This window comes from Pimephales promelas, chromosome 15 (genome assembly GCF_988280905.1).
Source record: "Pimephales promelas chromosome 15, fPimPro1.hap1.1, whole genome shotgun sequence".
Lineage (NCBI taxonomy): Eukaryota > Metazoa > Chordata > Actinopteri > Cypriniformes > Leuciscidae > Pimephales > Pimephales promelas.
The window spans coordinates 29,265,668-29,286,867 of NC_142783.1; the positions used below are offsets into that span (position 1 = coordinate 29,265,668).

General features: G+C 37.2%; 1 protein-coding gene across 2 annotated transcripts in view; it reads left to right on the forward strand.

Moving 5' to 3' along the window:
* Positions 1-21,200, forward strand: part of plekhh1 (pleckstrin homology, MyTH4 and FERM domain containing H1) — a 65,745-nt gene that overhangs the window by 42,105 nt on the left and 2,440 nt on the right. For both annotated transcript variants that reach the window (XM_039667365.2, XM_039667370.2), the window contains exons 8-29: positions 125-921; positions 2,104-2,182; positions 3,189-3,280; positions 4,736-4,883; positions 5,411-5,547; positions 6,490-6,600; positions 6,720-6,806; positions 7,748-7,906; positions 8,772-8,852; positions 9,042-9,221; positions 10,692-10,803; positions 10,993-11,105; positions 13,683-13,859; positions 13,945-14,042; positions 14,661-14,838; positions 16,427-16,582; positions 16,671-16,768; positions 16,877-17,018; positions 17,097-17,236; positions 17,563-17,692; positions 17,858-17,941; positions 20,019-20,165. In XM_039667365.2, coding sequence (XP_039523299.2) covers positions 125-921; positions 2,104-2,182; positions 3,189-3,280; positions 4,736-4,883; positions 5,411-5,547; positions 6,490-6,600; positions 6,720-6,806; positions 7,748-7,906; positions 8,772-8,852; positions 9,042-9,221; positions 10,692-10,803; positions 10,993-11,105; positions 13,683-13,859; positions 13,945-14,042; positions 14,661-14,838; positions 16,427-16,582; positions 16,671-16,768; positions 16,877-17,018; positions 17,097-17,236; positions 17,563-17,692; positions 17,858-17,941; positions 20,019-20,165 — 3,446 coding nt within the window. The remainder of the gene's footprint in view (positions 1-124; positions 922-2,103; positions 2,183-3,188; positions 3,281-4,735; positions 4,884-5,410; positions 5,548-6,489; positions 6,601-6,719; positions 6,807-7,747; positions 7,907-8,771; positions 8,853-9,041; positions 9,222-10,691; positions 10,804-10,992; positions 11,106-13,682; positions 13,860-13,944; positions 14,043-14,660; positions 14,839-16,426; positions 16,583-16,670; positions 16,769-16,876; positions 17,019-17,096; positions 17,237-17,562; positions 17,693-17,857; positions 17,942-20,018; positions 20,166-21,200) is intronic.

The following is a 21,200-nucleotide window of genomic DNA, read 5'->3' on the forward strand; positions in this document are numbered from 1 at the left end:
TGTCATGCTTCCGTCAACGATTTTGGCCTTCCAAAACTATTTCACCCAAAATCTAATATTTTTGGTTTGGTCGGATGTTTAAATTTGTATCTAAATATACATTAATATCTGTTTCAAATTTCAGAAAGCAAAAGGAAAATCACAGAGGGTTGTGATTCTGCTTTTCATAGTGCATCCTTACTTCCAACATTACAAGACAAAGGAGACTCTCATAAGTCTAGTCAAGATGGTGTTGACACCACAACCTCGGGAAAGGAGACTGGAGAGGGGGCGGAGCCTTCTTTTGGAGTGCCATGTGAGAGAGAAGTGGGAGGAGCCTCAGACAGAGATCACTCTTCTGATGAGCTCAACAGCAAATTCCGTTCCCAGCGCCTCCGCTCATCTTCCTCATCCTCTTCCTCATCCACTTCAGCGTATGAGACTCCTGGTCCGGTTGGTTTCGACACTCCTACACCCACTCCTAAAAGCCCTCCTCCTGTGTCCCTCTCACCCCCATTAGTACGCCTCCCTCTGTTGTGCCCCTTCCCTCTGGCTTTACCCTTGGGCACCAGCATGACCCTGCCCAAAGTTCGCACTCCTCTAACCCCCCGTGACAGCATCCAACTTGTGAAGAAACACCACAGTCAGCCGCAACCCGGCATAGAGCGCCTCCATCAGGTCAACGTCAACATTGATATCGGAAGCTGCACCTCTCCATCCTGCAACAGTCTGGCCCCTGGTTCAGTTCCCACACATGGGTTAGAGGAGACGGACATTGATGAAGGGCAGCCTGAGCGAATGGAGGGATTGGTGGAGGGGTCAGAGATGGACGCTCAGGCTACTGATGGAGGCTTATTCCAAGGGTTGGCTAAAGAGTTTGAGATGATGGACCCAGAAGCTCTTAAACCGCCTACACCACCTCTGCACCGATTTCCCTCTTGGGTAAGACTTGGGAAAAATGCCCTCAAATTGTGCAGCTTGTTAAAGAAAAATGTGTTATACAGTAAGTTGCGAATTGCAAGTGACAGCTTAGAGCTTATTTACATTACAAATAGGCTAAGTTACAGCTTGCTACTAAATTTATTAAAATACTACATTTTTGGAATCTTATTATAAACTTAACATTTCAAATGTAACCTGACATATAAACAAAAATAATTCACTACAAAATATATATTTCAATTCATTTTCTTGTATATTTTATTAGTATTTATTTATTGATCCTAACTGTTTTTAAAAGTTTTATTATTTACATATGCAAGTATACTATTCAGACAATAATGCAATTTTTCATATATAAAAACTTTTATGCTTACACAGGCTGCGTGTATTTGATCAAAAAGTCTGTAAAAACAGATTTTAAAACAAAAATATTATTTACAATATTATTGTATATATATATATATATATATATATATATTGTATATATATATATATTGTATATTGTATTATATATGTAATATTATTACAATCTAAAATATTTTACTTCAATATATTTTAAAATGAAATGTATTCCTGTGATCAAAGCTGAATTTTCAGCATCATTACTCCAGTCTTCAGTGTCACACGATCCTTCAGAAATCATTCTAATATGAGGATTTGCTGCTCAAGATTATTACCAGAGTTAAAAACAGTTGTGCTGCTTAAAATTTTTGTGGAAACTCCCTTTTTTTTTAAGTAGAAGTCTATTGAGATATTATAAATGTCTTTACTGTCACTATTGAGCAGTTAAATGCATCCGTGATGAACAAAAGCATTCTTTTTTTCTTTATTTTTTTATCTTTTATTTGAATTGAACCCAAACATCTGAACGGTAATGTAACTATAATAGATTTCATGATCCATTAATATATAGAAGCACTGAACTAATAGTGCAATCAAATTAAGCATAATTAATTAAGAGCAAGTTCCAAAGTAAGTATATTTACTAAGCTGGTAAAGTTACTTTAAACGGTTAGTGCAACCCTACCTAGAATGCTTGGGGTGGGCTTTTGGGGCTCTTTTGATTTTGGACCAAGTATTTTAGCAACCACCCACATCACCCTAACACTATAGTGGCAAATTTTATATGGTATGATTAATGTTTGACACCTCTATTCGCATGTATCTGTGTGTGTTTTTCAGGAGAGCCGGATCTATGCGGTAGCTAAATCAGGAATGAGAGTCTCAGAGGCCTGCCTTGGAGTCAAGACTCTTGGGAGAGGTCAGTCAACCAATCAGCAGTCATCACCGATCACTCAGTTTAGGTCTGTCACCAGCACTTGTTATAACACTATATGAACACATGCCCTTAGATCTGTCAATTAGAGGTAAGGACTTGTTTGATGTCACTTCCTCTTACCTAACGGGAACACACCTGTGCAGGTGTGATCTCCATGCTTTGAATCTTCTAAGAGGCTGAGAATGAGAATCTCCTGAGGGTGAGAATGATAACCCTGCTTTTTAATATGCTGTGATGAAAGGTTAAAACCGCTGTGTAATTACCTAAGGGAGTATTTCACTTCTCCTCCTCAACTCTACACAACTGTATATTGAAGTCTGATCAGACGTTTGGTTTTATTTCTTAGGCCACATACTCGGTGGAAAGATTTTGGAGTGACAGTTGCATCTAACCCTTAGAAGTAAAACAACAAGGACATTCCTGGAAGTTTATTGAAAATAGCTTTTTAAAATTGTAATAATTTTTGACCAATTAAATGCAGAAAAACATCCAAAGAAATCTTACCGACCACAAACTTTTGAACAGTAGTCAATTCAATTCAAAAGTAAATTAAAGGGATGGTTCACCCCCACAATGAAATGTGTCATCATTTACTCACCCTCAAGTTGTTCCAAACCTGTATACATTTCTTTGTTCTGCTGAACACAAAGGAAGATTTTTTTCTCTTCCATAATATGGAAGTCAATGGTGCCCCGCAACTGTGGTAACAAACATTCTTTAAAATATTTTCCTTTGTGTTCAGCAGAACAAAGAGATTTATACAAGTTTGGAACAACTTGAGGCCGAGTACATGATGACAGTATTTTTTTAGTTTTGTGTGAACTGTCCCTTTAAATGTACAAACAAACACCATATTTGGCTGTTTCACTGATGTCTGTAAATAAAATGGCCATATGAAATTATATTGAAGTGCCCACCCAGGCCTTATGAATTTTTTACAACTTTGCAGACTTTATGTAAGTGCCCAAGTGTTTGTTTGTGTCTCCAGTATCAACCCAAACTCAGCACTCGACAACTGGCCCCTTCACCCACCTCATTTACAAGAACATCAGTGTGCCTGTGTACTCCACATTTAAAGGGGTAAGATTACATCAATATGATACTTAAAGCTGCAGTCCGTAGCTTTTATTTGAGAAAATACATAACCAGCCAGTGTCTGCTTGCCTTACCTCGATTCAAAACGGTAAGCTTGTAATAATGTTTTTAATTCCAGTGGTTTTTTGCGGGAGATTCGAGCATGACTTTACGTCGTTACGTCACATCTGTTCACATAAAGGAGGAGTCTCGGCTAGTATAAGCTATTGGGTGTGAGAATGTTGGAGCGGGAGATTTATAGCCTTTTCTCACAGCACTTGATATAATTAAACTTATCAATTTGATGATGGATCCAGAAAGGTTCAAATGACAATCACCAGTGAAAAAACAGATTCACCCGCTGTAAAATGCAAAACACTTCGTTCGGACTTCGGAGTGGCTACAGAAAAATAGAGACTGCAACCGAACCCATGCGAAAACAAGGATACGTATTGGAACGATATTACATCTAGTCACAATGCTGACGTTGTTATCTTTAACAATTTGAGAACAAAGTATAATTTGCACTGTTTTGGTGATACGATAAGTGATTTCTAGATTTAATCAGCATGATTTACTTCAATATCAGAACCAGAACAAAAGTGGATCTTACTTGCATGTTTAGATGACGTTTTCCGGTGAAATTTTTTATGTTGGTCATACTTCCAAAAGTAATAATCTGTGATTCTTTTTTTTTTTTTAACTTTTATTTTTTATTAGTTTATATAGATTTTAGTAAAACACAAAAGAACAGAACAAACAGGTCACTAAGGGTGTAACATACAATTATGTTATACACAAACTTTCAGTAACATTATGTTAATATCAAATCAGGGGTTCCCTTTTCCTCCCCATTCCCCCTCCCCTTTCTTTCCTTTATAATAACATCAGGGGAATAATTATAATTGTCCTTTCAAGTCAATAAAAGGTTCAAGGTCCCATCATACAACATACAATCCAGAATATTTTCATTGGGTAAGTATTGTACATCTGAAGAAAAAATGTTCTCAATATAGTATTACCAATCAAATGTAAATGAGGAAATAATTAAAATAAAAAGAAAGAGGAAATTAAAAAAAAGCTCAATCCCTACCCATATACCTTGGCCACTTTGACCAGTACTTGTAAAATTTATCCATGTTTAATCGTAAAGAGAAGGTCAGCTTTTCAATAATCTGTGATTCTGAGCGGCAGTATCCACACCGGCCCGGCGACTGTCAGACGCATACTCTCCTCACACGCTGTGTTCATCCACGCTGTGCCATGCCTCACGTAAAGTTGATAAGTCCGCGAATGACTGAAATTGCAGATTTCGAACGGAGATGGCGACAAAGAGGAAAAACCCCGGACTGCAGCTTAAACTCGTTATTATATTACCAGTGTCATGCTAAAGTATTATTGTACATAACAGATCGAATTTACTTGTCTTCTCATCATTCCCACAATGTTTTCTGCCCTTAGAAGGCAACACAGATCAGCAATGTCCCTCTCCCGGATGATGACTCCGGTTCAGAAGACGACAGCAGCTCATTGGCCAGCTTGCACACGTCCACGCTGGGGCCAGATAAAAAGGGCAGTACCCCTGGCAGCCCTCGGGCTGTCAAAAGAGGTGAGGAAATCTGTAAAACAACTTTATGACTAGGGATGGGCAACGATTAATCGTGATTAATCGCATCCAAAATAAAAGTTTGTGTTTACATGATATGCGTGTGTGGTGTGTATAATTATTTTGTATATATAAATACTAACACATGCATGTATATATTTAAGAAAAATGTGTTCTTAATATATCAAATATTTATATTTATACATAATATTAATTATGTATAAAAATATATATATATATAAAGTACATACATGCAAATATTTCTTAAATAAATACATGCATGTGTGTGTATTTATATATACAAAATAATTATACACACCACACACACATATATTACGTAAACACAAACTTTTATTTTGGATGCGATTAATCGTTGCCCATCCCTATTTATGACCTTCGAAATATTTGTATTTAACTTCTGAACCAGTTTCCCCTGTAATTTGTGAATAATACAAGTGTGTAGCATTAAAATAATTCAAAGTCTGACCCAGGATCAACTCTTAAACCGTTTGACGTCTTTTGTCCTGCAGGTGTTTCTATGTCCTCCATCAGTTCAGAGAGTGACTATGCCATTCCTCCGGATGCGTACTCGCTGGACAGCGACTGCTCAGAACCCGAGCACAAGGTTCAGCGCACCTCCTCCTACTCCTGTGAGAGTGTCGGGCAGGTACATCTCCATATTGTCTTCTCCTCTACGCTACCATTAAAAAATGTGGGATTATTGTATGCTTTTTTTGAATGAAATACTGCAGAAGCTCTGTATATGCATCACAAGTGTCCAAATCTTGCTTTTAGTTCACACATTTTTGTGCTTCTTCTTTTGAGATGGAAAATTTACAGGCCCTTGTTTCAGTTCTATAGACCCTCCAGTTCTATAGACCCTCCAGTCTGAAAACTATGATTATTTATGTTGAAAATGGTGATTCTTTGATGAATCGAAAGGTTCAAAAGAACAGCATTTGCTGGAAATAAAAATCTTTTGTAACATTATAAATTATTTTTGTTGTCAATAAAATGTGTCCTTGCTGAATAAAAGTATTAATACAAATTTTTTAAAAGTATGAAAAAATTACTGATACCAAACCTTTCAATGTTTCGGCATATATTCATATATTTTAGTACATACACTCTAAAAAATGCTGGGTTGTTTCAACCCAATTTTGGGTCAAATATGGACAAACCCAGCCATTGGGTTACATTTTTGAATTACATTTTTAACCCAATGTTTGAGTTTGTCGCCTTGCTTTTGGCTTGCTCAGTTGGGGTTATTTAGTGTTTAGCAATATTATTGATCTGTGTTGTGCTACTTTCATGTTACCACTGTGAAGCTGCTTTGATACAATCTGTATTGTGAAAAGCGCTATATAAATAAATGTGACTTGACTTGACTTGACTTTGTCCATATTTGACCCAAAATTGGACAATTGTGAGTGTGTTAGGCAATCTTTTCTTATGTTTTAGTTTCTGCTATACCTCCAGAAAACTGTCTGTTAGCATTCCCATTCACCTCCATCCTAATCTAGTAACATCGATAGAAGTTACTTGTAGTAGAAGTAGAAGAAGACAGCTTGTCCATGGTTAAATGTTTTCAATGTGTCTTCCTATATAGGAGACTCTAGAAAAGACAGGTTACTTGCTGAAAATGGGCAGTCAGGTGAAGGCATGGAAGAGGCGCTGGTTCATTCTGAAGAACGGGGAGATCTTGTACTACAAGTCGCCGGTGAGTAGAGTTTTCCAGAACTCTGCGGCGGTGTTCGAGAGAGAGAGAGAGAGAGAGAGTGAGGGGAAGGAAGTTTAGAGTTACAGCGCTGATGATATCTGGCTTTGCTCTGTTCTCAGAGTGACGTGATCCGGAAACCTCAGGGCCAAATGGAGCTGAACTCCTCGTGTCATATAGCCCGCGGAGAGGGAGCTCAGACATTCCAGGTGAGAGACACACTGATACACCTAAACAGCCTTTAACAAATCTGTCAGCCTGAGGCTTTCAGAAACAGCCTGATATGGGTATCACATGAGCATCACATGAGCTTCGCTTGCGTTTTGAGGGAATGAACAGCTCTCAACTGCTGTCATTATTGGATTTTCAAAGTCATAATAATAGCAGTAATTGGGTATTATCTATAATTTCCTCAAACTTTAATCCGTTTCATCACATCTGTTATAATTTCAGAGGAGCTGATGATCATAATCGTTAAATATCTTGTAGAATATCATGTGGGCAAGTTTTTGTTACCACATTAATTGGAATAAATATTACAATTTCTTCCATGATGGCCAAGATTATTCAGAATCTTCACATACCATGTTTTTTATATACATAAATATATAGGCTGCTGTCACTTTAAGACATAATGCATGGGTCAGATATACTGAGACTGTTACACATGCATTTTCTTTCTCCACTGTCAATGTTCACTTACTTACTGTTTACTAGGACACCCGCCAAGACACGCTTCGGATGTGACTAACTCAATCACAGGCGACTGAAATCATACAATTTACTAGTCATTGGCTAATTAAAGACATTTTTAGTCCCTAGCGTGAAATTTGGTTTCATATGCGAGTGATTCAATCAGATTGTAGATTGTTGTTTATTGAATATCATAAAATGTATTGTTGAATTCATTGTTGGACATCTATTTTACTGTTGTTAAATGACTTTGAATACCTTTTACTGGACACTTCATGATGAAAGTTCTATTAAGTGAAGATTAGGGATGGACATATCAGATATCAGCTGTGGGCCACTAAAATAACTATCCGCTTATCTGAATCAGACAGAATTTTAATATCAGTGCCTCCCTCCATAACTAGTTTTGTTGGCTAAGTCTCTGTCAGTCTTTTTCTCATGTGCGTGTTGTGTCTAGTTGATTACAGAGAAGAAGACCTTTTACTTGGCTGCAGACTCTCCAAATATCCTGGAGGACTGGATCCGAGTTGTCCAGAATGTTCTCAAGGTCCAGGCCAGTGGACCGGTGTCCATGGATAAAGATTTCAAGGCCACTGTGCGAGGCTGGCTAACAAAGGTAAGAGTTAACTGGAGTGTTAAGGAGGTTTTGAGTGAGAGAACGATTGAGGAAAGTGTTTGAACAGTATATCTACATATAAATGCATCTTTTCATCACATAACAGTAAGAATTTTGACATGTATAAAGCAACTAGGTGATGATGATTAAAGGAGGAATGAGCTGGTGAGCGTGAGGATTGCGGGGTGAGATTCCTGGATGGCTGGTGCATGATGGGACAGAGCTAAGGTCATCAGGCCTGGAATGTATCTGATAGGGAGTCTCTGATCACAGACTCTGCATATCTGTGTTGATAGACAGGTCAACTTGTAATTAAAGTCAGCATGAAACAGAAGTTAGTCTTTTCTTCTCTGTTGTGATGTTTATCTGAGTGTGAAATGGCTTCTTGAACGAGAAGAAAGTAAGGCGGGACTTGATTTTGTCTTCCTTTGGGAATTAATTGCATGGTTAGATGGTTGTGGTTTTCTATTACTGTGATGTCATGTGAGTGACAGGTTGGCCCTGCCCTCGCGTAAGTAAACATCATCAAAGAAGAGAAGAGATGAGCTGCAAGAGGGAGGGGAAGATATTTTGAATAAATAATAGTGATGTGCACGAATAAAATATTTATAATAAATACTCAAATGTTTCATAAAATTGTGATTTTGTTTTCATTGTGACTTTAATGCTGTTTTCCTGTATGTATCTGTTCACGTGTTTTGATTTTTTTCAAGATGTCAAATCGTTATGTTAATGGCATGGTTTTTGCATTTGATTTGACCATACATTTTCAGTTTGATGAATGAACCACAGATTTGATCTATTGTTTCTTTCACTTATTCCTTCTCTCTCCATTTTTCGGATGGTGTTTTTCATTTTACTACAGGTGAAACATGGTCATTCTAAACTTGTTTGGTGTGCTTTGATTGGGAAAGTCTTCTACTACTACCGTAACCTGGATGACAAGGTAGATTCTTTTAGCTTCCTTAAATTCAACAAAAACTGAGGGATTTTCTGTTAGTAGCTCTGCAAAGTTTTCATTAAAGCTGAAGTGTGTAATGTTGATGTTAATATAGAAAAAATGATTTTGAATTTGTAAATACATTTTTGCAAATGCTGTTATTGTATGTTTTGATCAAATGTGTGTTTGTCGCAGTTCCCACTGGGTCAGCTCCGTGTTCGGGAAGCGCGTGTGGAAGAAGTGGACAGATCGTGTGATTCGGACGAAGATTATGAAGCAGGTGGGCGGGGCTTCCTCTCCTCTCACTTTACGTTAGTGGTCCATCCTAAAGAGCAAAGCCCTACCTACCTGCTTGTCGGCACTAAACAAGAAAAGGTACCACTTACACCACACCATTAGATTTGCCGTTTGTAAATGAGTTTATTAATATGCAAATCAATTTTCTGTAAAGATATGTGATTACAAGTGTTGGGGAACTACCTTACTGAAGCTTGTTAAGCTACAAAGTCTCAACATTTAAGACACAACTACAACCATATATAAAACCAGAAAATATTTTGGGTTCAGTAAGATTTTGTAATGTTTTTGAAAGGTCTCTTTTCAAGGCTACACTGATGTGATAAAAATACTGTAAAACAACACAATTTTGAAATATTATTAGAGTTTAAAACAGCTGTTTACTATTTTGAATATATTTCAAAATGTTATTTATTCCTGTGATGGCAAAGCTGAATTTTCAGCATCATTATTCCAGTAGTCAGTGTCACAAGATCCTTCAGAAATATCTCCACAGTGCTTAATATTTTTATGAAAACAGTGATGCATTTTCTTCAGGATTCTTTAATGAATTATGAATTTCGATTCATTTATATTTTGAATTAGCTTGTTTTTTTTTTGTTTTTGTTTTTAATTTTCAGTGTGCGTTTTAATTTTAGTCATTTTTTTATTTGCTATTATTTGCACTTACTAGGAAAATTCCTAGTAGGAAGTTTCGAAAAAGCAATCCTAACTACAAAAAACTATGAAAGCAATCTGCTCGAATTCGTTTTCGACTACCTCTAGAAGTGGTAGAAATTGGGCAAGCTCAAAACGTTTTAGACCACATTTACACCAGTATTTAGCGTTGTCCACTTGTGATCGGATTGATGAAAAACTTACACGTAAACTTAAAAAACTTAAGTGGAAATCAGAAATGTTGCCTTGGCAACCAACTGACATGAAATAAGTGTAAACTGGGTCTAAAACGTTTTGAGCTTGCCCAATTTTGACCACTTCTAGAGGTAGTCGAAAACCCATAGTTAGGATTGCCTTTTCGTTATCTCCTTCTAGGAATTTTCTAAGTATTATTGCCATTAAATTATTTATTATTAATATTAAATTATTGCCATTTTTTGCCATTACTTGGAAAATTGGACATACTCCCTCTCAAATCAAATTTACTACTAGGACATCTGAGTTTACTAGTAGGAAATATGATTTGAGAGGGAGTTTATGTCCAATTTCACGAGTAAGTGCTGTTTCAATTTCATGCTCATGTGGTCAAATGTGTTCGAATAGTCACAAAAAAACGCCTACTCTCCGCGTACTAAGCCAGACGGGTTTTAAATTTTGGTTTGAAGACGAAAATAAGCATGTTCTCTAACCATTCCTGATTTAGATAGACCCTTCCCTCAAAGAAATCAGGACAGAAGTGGTTGAAAGTGGACAAAACAGATGGATTAAAATTGCAGGTGTAATTGGGAATGTGTCTCTCTCGGGTCTACTTGTGATCCAATCGACCAAAACGAATCAAATCTTAATACCAGGTGTAAACAGGGCCTCGGTTTCTTGCTGTCTTTCTCACAGGACACCTGGCTGTACCACCTGACTGTCGCGGCGGGCAGTTGTGCCAGCCTGAGGGTGGGCACCGAGTACGAGCAGCTGATTGGCAAGCTGTTGGATGTCGATGGAGACCCAGGTCAGAGGTTACTTTTAAATATCTACTTCTATAACAAGTACAACTGCTTCTCAAGTCACACGACAGACTGCATGGTTTTAGGATAGACCGATAGAATGACTCCATCTAGACCCCAGACAGTGTTTACGACCAGTTCGGATGGCAGCTGTTGTGTTTTTTTAATCTGTGTTTGTGTGTTGATGTGTGCAGACTCTGCTCACTGGAAACGTGAAGTGCTATGCTTCAGTAAGGAGGGTCTGCGCTACCCCCTCACCACGCTGCCCTCCGAGGCACTTCAAACCGAAGCTCTCAAGCTCTTTAAGGTGAACACTCTCGTCGGTGTCTTCTCTTACTGTCTCAGCGTCCTTTATCCTTTTTTCTGCTTTATTCACATTCACACAAACGCTCAAGTGTTGATGTCCTCTTGTTGTCTTTATCTCCCTTGAAGAATCACTCCCATCTCTCAAACACTTCTAAGTTATCCTCATCCTCCTCTCCTGAGAGGTGATGGTGCCGTCCTGTCCCTACTGTGGACTCCCACAGCAGGATCAAAGGCAGTGACGGGAGGCCTTGTGCTCATTATAGCACTGGAGATAAAGGCTCTGATTGACATAAAACTTCTCTGCGGTGTAGTCATGTTGGGGAAGCTTCTTTGAAACTATAGTTTAACAAGATACAAGCACGTTCGTTCAATTCATGTTAATGAATTCAAATGAATCTCATTTTGAGTCTGAACAAGAATGAACTCTACAAACAAGCCTTCTCAATTTAAAAAATAATTTTATATAAATGGTCATCTGCTGACCGACTAAACGAGAGAAGGCATTTTTTCGTTTGTTCAATTCGTCGTGTCAGTCTCATTCACAACAATTAGAGAAACGTGGTGTAAGAATTACGAATGTATAAAAATGGCCATTGATACAATTAAAATGACTTAATGTCATAATCTGTTATTTTAGGATAATTTATATACTATTTTGGATTGGGTTTAATTTATATATTTTCAGTTTTAATTTTAGTTTGTTTCAGTAATTTTGTTATGTGGTTCATATTTTTATTTAGCTTTAATTGCCTTTGTATTTTAGTTTTAGTACTTAAACTTAAAACATTTGAAATGTTGATTTGGTAGCTATCTGAGATCAAATACGCTATCTAATATTTATTTTTCATATTATTTCAGCTTTATTTCAATGAACAAAAATGAATTGTAATAGTTTGTTTTTGTAACCAGTAACAACACTGCTCATAATGTATTTAGATTATTACATTTTCCATATCATAATAAAAAATAATCCTCAGCAGTTTGCAAAACACGAAAAACTGCTCTGTTGTCACTTGTGGGCGAAACACTTTCTTAGTGGATTTTAATAAATGATATGATTTTTTTGGTTGTGAATAACTTAATGATTCAGTTGAGTGAATGATTCAGTGACTCATCATGGCACTTAACCTGCAGAAAGAGTCACTAAACGTATCAATGAATGAATTAATCATTTTGTTAAATAGATTAAAAAGACTTGAGTCTCAAGGATGAATCAAAATCATTACCTCAGAGTATGCAAGAGTGCAACGTAATATACTCACTAATTGTCCCTCAGATCACTCATGTTTAAAGCTACGTGTTTTGCTACTGTTATTCATAATGCAGAAAAACATAGTTAGTATACTGTAGTTCCTCCTCAGCAGTGTCTCTCAGCACTATGTGTGGGAAATGGCACTAGCCCTGTAACGTCTCATTTTGAGGACAGGCCTAAACATTTCATTTTGAGTTCAAAGAGGATCGCTGACAGTGTTTGGAGCGATAGTCTCTTTCCAGTTGCTCGTGGTTTCTCCCCAGGCTCCCGTTTTCTATTGAGAACCCTGTTCTCCTGAGGTTTACAGACATTATGCCCTATTGACAGTTCAATGGCGTATCCTCGAGAGCTAGCATCATACGCAGCCCTCGGTGCTCTTTGAAGATCAGAGGCACTATTTAGGTAGTCATTTGAGACTGAAAGAAAATGCCTCCCACTCTGAAGTAATGAATGGGGGGTCGACAGCTACATCCTGACTTGATTTAATTTGCATTGTAAGAATTTCTGTAAGAACAGAAGCGGAATGTTAATAAGAAAGTAAAGCATGTTTTTGCATGCGCTGACTGCTGCAGCTGTGTGTGGTGGTGTGTTGTGTTCGCCATCTGCTGGTCGCTCTGTAGTGCCATACATCCCATTCTCAATTGGCCTTTTAGGTTAGAGTTAGGTGTTATACTTATAGTTAGTAGAATGTCTGTTGCAGATGCATCACAATAAAGAGCATACAGTCTACTAATACTCTAATGAGAGATAGTTGACATGTAGTTGCAAAGTTACTTATAGTTAGAATGTATATTGAAGAATCTTACCAAAAAACGTGTTTAAAGCATTTTTTTTTTAATTAAATGTTCTCTTTTGAATTCCTGTTGGTTTCATATTGTTTTCAAAAACTTAAACCAATTTCAAGAAAAAAACTGGTGTCTCTTAAAATGTAATGTGGAAATATCAAGTAAAAAGTAGTAACATATTTTGTCGTACATCTTATACAAATCTGAAGGCTAAGGATTTTTTGAGGATTTCAATCTAAAATATTTTTTTTTTATTTTTGATAAAATGAATCAAAAATGCATTTAAAATTAAATATATAATCGTTTTTTGTAAATATTTTTTGGGGCAGTCACGGCGCATTATATTTTTCAACCTGAACTTACTTCGCCTGATTGAATTATTTGACATTTTTAGATTTTTTTTTTTTTTTTTTTTGTAAATAACATTTTGTATTGTATTTTCGTTTAGATTAATAAATAGGACAAAATGTGAGTGTTGTGTCATTGACCCCACATACATACAAATAATTAATTTTTTTTTTTTTTTGTCTGGCTCTGGTAGTCTTGCCAGCTTTTCATCAATGTGCTGGTGGAGTCTCCCTCAATTGACTACCACACCTCGCTGGCCCAGAATGCACTGCAGGTGTGCCTAACACATCCAGAGCTGCAGAATGAAATGTACTGTCAGCTGATCAAACAGACCAACTGCCGCACTCCTCACAACTATGCCCTCACACAGGTCAGTGCCATATTTGTGCAGACACACACTTCTCACTGAATCATCAGATCAAGTGTTGATCTGAATATCTCTCTTTCTTTCTCAGTGCTGGCAGCTGCTGTCATTGTGTGTGGCTCTCTTCCTGCCTCAGCATCATTTCCTGTGGTACCTGAGACAGTACCTGCAGCAGAACGCAGATCCCAGGTCACTGGCCGTACTGGCCCTAAATCTTCCAGTTATAAATCTGACTATATAGTTGTAAACCCAAATATATACCGTATTTTTGTTTGTAATATATACTAATAAATCTGAATACTAAATAAATAAATATTATAAAAATATTATACATTAAGGATTTCTAACAACCATATTTTAAGAATTTACTTTTTATATATCTGTAAATCAGATTCACAATTGTATTATCAGACTTACAACTATACACTACCAATCAAAAGTGATTTTATAAAAGTTTTTGAAAGTCTTTTATGCTCACCAAGATTTATTTGATCAAAAACACAGGAAAAAATGCAATATTGTGAAATTTTGTTACAATTTAAAACCGCAACTGTTTTCAAAAACTGTTTTCTATTTTAAAAAATTTTTAATTGTTATTTATTGCTTGGATGGCAATGCAAAATTATTATAATTACAGAATAAAAATCGTATTACGCTTATAACAAGTGGGACAAATCTGACAATGAATCTAGAGAGATTATGCTTGGATTTAAGGGTATTTTGTTATGTTTACTGGAAAACAAGACTATGGTACTGATTAGAATAAGGGTTTTTCAGTGATGTCTAATGTACTGTGTACACTCACAGGACGGAAGTGGGGAAGTATGCGGTGTACTGCCAGCGCTCAGTAGAGAGAACTTTACAGAATGGAGAGAGAGAAGCAAAGCCTTCGCGGATGGAAATTCTATCTATTCTGTTGAGAAACCCCTATCATCACTCTCTACCCTTCAGCATACCTGTACACTTCATGAACAACACGTATGAGGTACACAAACACTTTCAGTGGCTCTTACATTACCCCAATAAAGCTTACAGTATCATACCTGTATTTGAACGCCTCTAAATTATCAACACAATCAAAACTTTGCTGCTGTGCAACATCTACTGAATTAGAGCTTATACTTTTTAGTAAGTAAAAGGCCTTTTAGCAACTTTTACTTGACTATCCATACATCCATCCATCTTCATTTTATTGCATTGAATTTTATGTTTTTCCCCACAATAGAATTATACAGAGCTTTGATCATAAAACTAATTATCATATATCATCTTACTAGGATATTATTGGGAGGTAGAGAGTGACAACTGATATTTATATGCATTTAATGCAAATAGCCTGCCATACTGGTATAAAAATCTCATTGATTTACATTACAAGCTATCGAAATTTTAATTAGACTTTTTACCATATAAATATGGCAACTTCACTAAATTGCATATTTTTGTTCAGTTTGGGCCTCTGAATAAAACCAAGTTGCAACCTCTGAAAACTGCCGCTGACGAGTGCCAGTAATGTTTGTAATGGTCTTTTTTGAAGTAAAAAAGGGTTCACAACCGATTTAAATATATAGTTTACTCTTGAAATGGACCACGGTATACATAAGATATCATCTAAGATATAAGTCAACATTTGACTGTATATATATACATATACACATTTGTATCATTAGATATTTGAGAAAGTTTAAACCCAGTACTTACATTTAAAAGTGGAATTCAGCATTTTCTCTCAAAAAAATCTTGTCGTCACTGGCGCGCAATGAATCTTGGGATAGGCTAGGCTGAGAAGGATCCACTCGTTCTATCCTTCATGGCCCGGGAAATAAAGGATGCATTCGAAGGAGACTTTGAATGGAGTAAGCCCTAGTCACGCCGCTTCAAATGCAGCCTTCGAAAGATGAAGTCTCTGAATTGGGACACAGCTTATATGAGCCGTAAAAGGCTAGTGTATCAATTATGATATTTGACCAAAAACACATTATGCAAAATTTTACCTGTTACACCTGATATTTAATTCTAGCTTCATGCATTCTTTTTTATCAACACTTGAATGTAGGTTAGTTTCATTAAAAAAAGCAACATTTTGGACAAAAATTGGATAAAATCACATTTTTGTTGCATGTGCATAAGCAATGCTTCTACAGTATAGCTTGTTTCTGCCTCTTCTCTTCCTGTGTTTTGATCTGGAGATTCTAGACTCTTGAAGATGGGTAATAGCACCCCCTAGCATTCAAAAGTGAAAACACAGATTGCCAGAAAATTCTCTCAGTGGAAGCGTTGTCACAAATGAAGGAAAATTCTGTCAATAGTGGGGAAAGAGTTAAGTTGCAGTCAGGACGGATGAGCATTTTACACTACACGTGAAATGTGCTCACATGCGTATCCGAACAAGTTTTTTAGCCCACATTTACACTTGTATTCAGCATTGACCACTTTTGATCTGGTCACAAAAAATGCATGGTTGATTCCATGGGTAAACAGCTCCTTGATATATGATATGGAATTCATAACAGTTAAACATTTTACTATACAGGATGTTCTTTATACCCTCTTATCCTTCTCCACCTCTATAGGTTGTAGGTTTTGATGGTTCGACCACAGTGCAGGAGTTCCTGAACACAGTGAACCAGAGGGCAGGCATGAGGAAACCACAGATTTCAGGCTTTGCTCTCTTCACTGATGACCCATCTGGCAAAGACCTGGAGCACTGCCTGCAGCCCATTAATAAAGTATAATATGAACATTTAAATATTACAGATTTTATAAAGTGCATTTTCTGTTCTGCAAAAAAATGATTTTTGTAATCCTCTGGTGCAGATTTGTGATGTGATCTCCAAGTGGGAACAGGCACTAAAAGAACTTCATCCTGGAAAATATGAAGGAACACGAATTGTCCGTCTCACTTATAAAAGCAGGTACGTTGAAATGCGGTGGTCTCGTACGGCAAAAATCGATTGAAATGAACAAATAAGAATGTTTTTACCAATATTTTCAATAATGTTAGTATTCGATCTTCCTCGTAGGCTGTGTTTCCGAGCTCAGGCTAAGGGGGAAACTGAGCGAGAGCGCCTTCTGCTGGCCTATCAAGTAAATGACGAGGTACAACAAGGGCATTTCCCTGTCAGTAAGGAACTGGCCCTGGAAGTGGCTGCGCTGATGGCACAGGTGTGTGTCGATCTAAATCACATGTTTCTGTTTGAGGGTGAGTTTATCTTTAACAAACGCAACTCATTTATCTTTTAGGTCGAGCATGGTGACCTAGACCGGCCGGCAATGTCTCCCGCTGGTTCTCCTCAGCCGAAGACCCAACAGGTCCTTCTGCAGGTACTGGAGCGTTTTTACCCCAAACGCTACAAGCTAGAATGCAGCATTGAACAGCTCAGGTAAATTCACATTTATTTCATTGAGTACATTATAATCACATCACATTCATGTTTATTATATTATTATTTATATTTAGCATTTAATTGTATACTATTTCATTCAGTGCATTTCAATTTCATGCATATTACACATTGGAAAGTTGTTGCTGTTCACGGTCAGGGACTATTTTTATTCTAGTGGAAGGAAGGCTTTTAGTGATTTTACTTCATGAAAGTTGCACTAATAATTTTTTTTTTTTGTATTGCTTAATAATATGATGTTTTTTTTCATTTAAAAAAATGCGCTCTATACAAACACACTATTCAATAGTAACTTTGTCCCACAGGGACCTCGGTGAGCGTTTGGCCACTAAGTGGTCTGTCCTGGGTGGCTGCACAGCCTCCGAATGTGTGAGAATCTATCTGACCGTGGCCCGCAAGTGGCCTCTGTTTGGGGCCAAGCTGTTCAGTGCCAAGGTAAGTTCAGATGTAGGTGAGGCTACAGTTTCCAGAACCACTGCCAAAATTAATGCAGTCGCAACCTCGACCACTTAAAAAGGTTTTCAGATGTACCTTTTCACAAGAGCGCTGTTAAAACATGACAGGATTTCTCCTTTTACTCCCACTCTTGTTGGTGCACAGCCATTGCCTCCCTCTTCATTGGATCAAACTCAGGTGTGGCTGGCTGTTAATGAAGATGGGCTGAGTGTCCTGGACTACGCAATGGTGAGTGTATGTTTCAGAAAGTAAGACTGTGTTAACGGAATATTACGGGCCATTTACATCTTAAGCTCTTAAGTGTGCTGTTAATTACCACAGAAAATCATTTAGACTCCCTCAGGTTGTAAAAACAAATGAAAAACATACTTACAGTAATGTTCTTATAATGGAAAGCAAGTCAAAAGTGCAGTGCAACTATAATGCTCGTTTAAGAATATAACAACAAGGTATGTGATGTTATTAAAATGTAATCTGTAAATATATTTACATTTATAGTCAAAAGGAAATGCATAATTCAGTCATATAACTCTAACCAAACACTGATTGGTTGGTTCCTCTAACGCTGTGGCATTAGCCAACCAGATGTAGGCCTACTTCCTAATCCATGTAACCATATATTCTGTACATTTCGATCACCCTGCTGCATGATAATGAAAAATTTTGTTTCCTCCTCCTCCTCCTCTCTGTGGCCACTTGTACAGATCTGCTATAGGCGTTTTAATATACTCTTGCAGCAGCATGTCCTTATGTGTTATTTTAACTAAGCCGAACAAACTGTTGTATTTGCTTAGCAGCAGCGAATGTGCATTCCATGCCCCATGCTGGTTAAATAATTCACTCCGAGAGTTGTCACGATTGAACTAGTGTATTACAGCCAGGACATGAACAAATACTCCAATACTGATCTCAACCAATACTCAACAAAAGCTATTTATCAAAACAGTGAAACATCATTTTACCTTTTATTATCACAACCTAATTAAAGGATTACTTCACTTTTAAAAGATGTCCACGTCTTTCTTTCTTCAGTCGAAAAGAAATTAAGGTTTTTGATGAAAACATTCCAGGATTTTTCTCTATATAATGGACTTCAATGGGAACCAAACGGTTCAAGGTCCAAATGAGAGTTTCAGTGCAGCTTCAAAGGGCTTTAAACGACTCCAGACGATGAATAAGGGTCTTATCAAGCGAAACGATCGGTCATTTTAAAAAATAAATAAAAAAGTTCAAGTTTTATAAGCACAAAAACGAATGAACGAGTTCAAACAGGAGAGTCACGAGCATTTGTGCTTATAAAACTTAAACTTTTTTATTTATTTTTTTAAATGACCGATTGTTTCGCTATATAAGACCCTTATTCATCATCTGGTGTCGTTTAAAGCCCTTTGAAGCTGCACTGAAACTCTCATTTGGACCTTGAACCGTTTGGTTCCCATTGAAGTCCATTTTTTGGAGAAAAATCCTGGAATCTTTTCCTCAAAAACCTTAATTTCTTTTCAACTGAAGAAAGAAAGACGTGGACATCTTGGATGACATGGGAGTGAGTAAATTATCAGCAAAATTAATTTATTTATTTATTTTTTTACTCCTTTAACTAACTACTCCTTGCTGTTCAAACATATCCTACCACTTAAAATATAATAATGTTTTAGTAATGTCCATGGGGAGCGCACAACCAGACGTTTATTCACCTAGAAACGTAGTCCCAGCTCAAAAGAACAATTTAATCAGCTATAACAAAAATATAAGCATCATATTTATGCTTTTACACCTCTGGTCCTCAAGCTTGCTGGGCCCTTTTTGTAAATGCACTTCTTTTCAGACCTTTAGCGCCCTCTCTTGGCGCGGTGCATTTCTCAATCCTGCTCTTATGTTTCTAGAGCTGTATAAGATCTATCTGGCACTGAGGGAGCCACATTGGCAGGTGTGTAGGTTTGAAATGTTTATTGACCAGGAAGTTTCCAAAAGCTGTAGTCCTGATTTCTTGCCCAGTTGGCTGTATTCTCACTTGGAGAAGTCGAGCTGTTTTGAGAAAGAATAAACAGGGTCAGGGCAGACTCTGTAATTTTCTATTTTTATGTCGTCTTTTATTTGGTTTACCTCTTCATCCATTCACTATTCTCACCAGCTCACAGAAGAAAAAAAATCTGAACAGGAACAGAAAGCCAGTGATTCATATTTAAATTTTAAAAAGTTTTTTTTTTCCATCAAAAACACCCAAAACTTTTGATAGTGTATATGTTTGTTTTAGTAGAGTCCAATAAGATAAAATCTCTCAATTTTGTGTACTCTGATTTTTTAGCACCCATTGGCCACATATCCATACCAGTCCGTGATCACCTTCGGAGGCTGCAAGGAAGATTTCATGCTAGTGATCAGCCAGATTAAAGACCAGGCTTTGGGCAAGAAGACTGTGGATAAACTTTTATTTGCACTGGCTAAACCAAAGGTAAGTTACAAAACACAGTTTAACTGCAGTTCCATATGCTGCCAGTAAAGACAGAATTCTGATATATGTGGTGCTTTTAGCATCAAATTTTATTACCCATCTTAGAAATCTAATCTTAAGTGTGTGTGGGTAAAATCAGATCTTAAAAACAGATCTTAAAAACAACCCATCTGAAACCACTATCTGATGGTAAAAACAGGGGTTTCACTCATACAGCATTACATGATACAGGAAGTGCTAATGAGCTCCACTGAGGGAGGATCTTTATATGCATTTCTGTCTTTTTTGGCGAGATACAGTAATGCCTTGTTCAGATTACACAATTTTTTTGTTTTTTACGATAGTCACGGTGTCAGATTATGCGATTTTGACTTCTAAAATCTTGTCGTGTCGTGGACAAGACACGTTGCTTCCTGACCAGTCATCGCATGCCGACTTTAACGGCGCACGTGATGTCATCGAGTAGGCAAAACTAGTAGCGAGTGACTTCCAGAAACAAACGTAAACAAACAATGGATAAAGCGGTGAGTGTTGTATTGGCTGTCCTGTGTTCAGAAAAAAGTAAAAAAAAAAGAAAGAAAACCCGACAATGGAGACGTTCCTGGATTGCTCGAAGAGGACAGTATTGGCTGTCAATCCTCCAAAGAGAACTTGAGTTAAAATAGTGTTTTCTTATATATTTTTACTTATAGTTTTAACGTTTAGCACCTTCGTCTCTCTTTCATTTCGCCTTTTTTGAAAGTTGTGTATTTAAAAACTTCTGTGCTTCTATTGGTCAACCTCATACATGTGACGGAACCGTCATGGACGACCATTAAAAAAATTAAACATGCTAGTCGTTTTGTCGTGATGTCATGAAGCATCACAGGCGCGACGTAGGTTGTCACCCACTATGACACACTATACGTGATGATACGATCGAATATTGCGTCCCGTTTACGTTTTCGTTTACGAATCCCCATGACACCCTACGTCAAACGGATCGTGCCAAAATCGGGCTAAAATCGTGTAATCTGAACCAGGCATAAGAGCAAG